General features: G+C 37.4%; 1 protein-coding gene across 2 annotated transcripts in view; it reads left to right on the forward strand.

Annotated features, from left to right (window-relative positions):
* The window catches only part of LOC105542729 (chromosome unknown open reading frame, human C11orf70), a 39,216-nt gene that overhangs the window by 13,892 nt on the left and 23,202 nt on the right, over positions 1–2,122 (forward strand). For both annotated transcript variants that reach the window (XM_011984385.1, XM_011984386.1), the window contains exon 3: positions 1,528–1,603. In XM_011984385.1, coding sequence (XP_011839775.1) covers positions 1,528–1,603 — 76 coding nt within the window. The remainder of the gene's footprint in view (positions 1–1,527; positions 1,604–2,122) is intronic.

The raw sequence follows: 2,122 nt of genomic DNA on the forward strand, positions 1-2,122 counted from the left end.
AAAAAAAAAAAAAAAATCTTTAGTTCCAAGCACCAGCAGCTGACTCAAGCTGAAAAGGCAGAAGAAAATTTAGGTTTGTCAGTTTTTCTTACATTTAGGGTTTTTTTTTTAACCACTAGGATGTCAGTTTCTCCGTTTTAACATATGTGCTGCAAATATTTTCTCTCAGTCTATTATTTTTCTTTTACTTATTGCTCTTCACAGACATTATGTTTTCTGGGTGTCCAACACCTTGTGAACAACCATGCAATTTGGGGGTAACTTTGGGAAATGCAAGTGAAACCTCCCAAAATGCAAGGAACTCCCTTGCATCCAGATCATAAGTGTGGGACCTAGGTTTACAAACAGACTCATCAGTGCAAGACTGGAATTTTGAAGCGAGCAACTTAAGGAAGGAGGCACACACAGAATTCATTTCATTGGCAAAGGCAGTGGCAGAGACCACTTTCAGGTCAGACAGACCTGGCACAGCAATGGCCTAGGTTAGAAGGCAGTGATAGTGATGTCTATGACCATACCACCCTGAATGTTGGAAGCTAAGCAGGATTGGGCCTGGGTAGTACTTGATGTTCATGGCCATACCACCCTGAGTGTACCTGATATTGAAAGCTAAGTAGGGTTGGGCCTGGTTAGTACTTGAGTAGGAGAAAGGGGTGGTGGTGGCTTCCTCTAGTGCTTGATGGGGCTATCACTTCTTGGCCATTTGGCTAAGATCAACTGTAGTGCTTGATGGGGCTGCAGCAGGGGTGACAGTTTCCTCATGAGGGCGGTTCTGCGTATGATTTTGCATCGTTCCTGGGTCCAGCCATCAACCTGATGCCCTCCACCTCCGGAACATTTTGTGGACTCCCTGAGATGCTTCCAATAAATTTTCTTCTGCCGTTTCAGCTTCAATCAGCTGCTGGTGCTTAGAACTAAAGCTCTTTTTTATTTTATATATTTTTTTATTTTTTCATGTCAGACTAACAATATGCTGACATCATAACAAGGTTCGAGGGTGGCACATCTCACACATACCTGCGAACACCTAGCCATCATACTCATAAACTACAAAAGGATCTGGAACTAAAACTCTTTCCTGCTTTGTTGTCTTTTGTCATATAGAAAACGTTTCATTTTTAGGAAGTTAGATTTTTCACTTTTTTAAATGCCTCTTGGAAATAATTAAATTGACAGTTACTTTTGGATTTAGATCTAGTATATGAGTTGTTACTAAGGCAATTCAGTAAGCAAGATTGAAGGAAAACAAAGTTTTCAAATATTATATAACCTCCTAATGTTTATTGTATATCATTATTACCTAAATTAAGTTCCAAAGACATCTGTACTTGGACACACAATGTTCATACTGTTCCAACTTGTATGTAATAAAACTTCATTTATTTATAAACTATTACTCAAGACATTTTACCAATTTAAAATTGTCCTTTCCATTTGAATTAAACAAGATTATAGTTATTTTATGTTAATTTTTACTATCGTTTATAATAAAATATCTAACTTGTTCCCCTCAAATTTGTATTTTAGGCTTTTTTCAAAGACCCAAATGTTATTCCCAATTTGAAGTTACTTTCAGATTCTTCTGGAGAATGGATTACATTAGGTAAATAAAATTTTCATCTTTTCAAATACTATTTTACTATTATAACAAAATTTTGCCTCAGAAATTTTCATTATTAAAATATAAATTGTGAATGCCTCATCTGTTTGATATATCACGATCAAGTATGATCAGCTGTGCCAGGCCTGCCCTGCATCTCTTTCCTGGGAGTCTACTGCTACTATCCTGGCTTAACACATAAGAGCAATTTTTATCTCTTTTTATTCATATAAAAGTATTTATTGTGTATTTTCCATGTACTCTGCTAGATATAGGGAACATTAAGGTAAATAAGAAAACCTGTACTAAAGGAACTTGATATGTTAAAATGTGTGTGTGTATGTGTGTGTGTACTAATGTGTCAAAGGTGTAACCATAGAAGTGTAGCCAAGAGCCAGGCGTGGTGGCTCACATCTGTAATTGCAGCACTTTGGGAGGCTGAGGCGGGCGGATCACTTGAGTACAGGAGTTCGAGACCAGCCTGGCCAACATGGTGAAACCCCTTATCTACTTAAAATACAA

This window comes from Mandrillus leucophaeus, unplaced genomic scaffold (genome assembly GCF_000951045.1).
Source record: "Mandrillus leucophaeus isolate KB7577 unplaced genomic scaffold, Mleu.le_1.0 Scaffold267, whole genome shotgun sequence".
NCBI classification, from domain to species: domain Eukaryota; kingdom Metazoa; phylum Chordata; class Mammalia; order Primates; family Cercopithecidae; genus Mandrillus; species Mandrillus leucophaeus.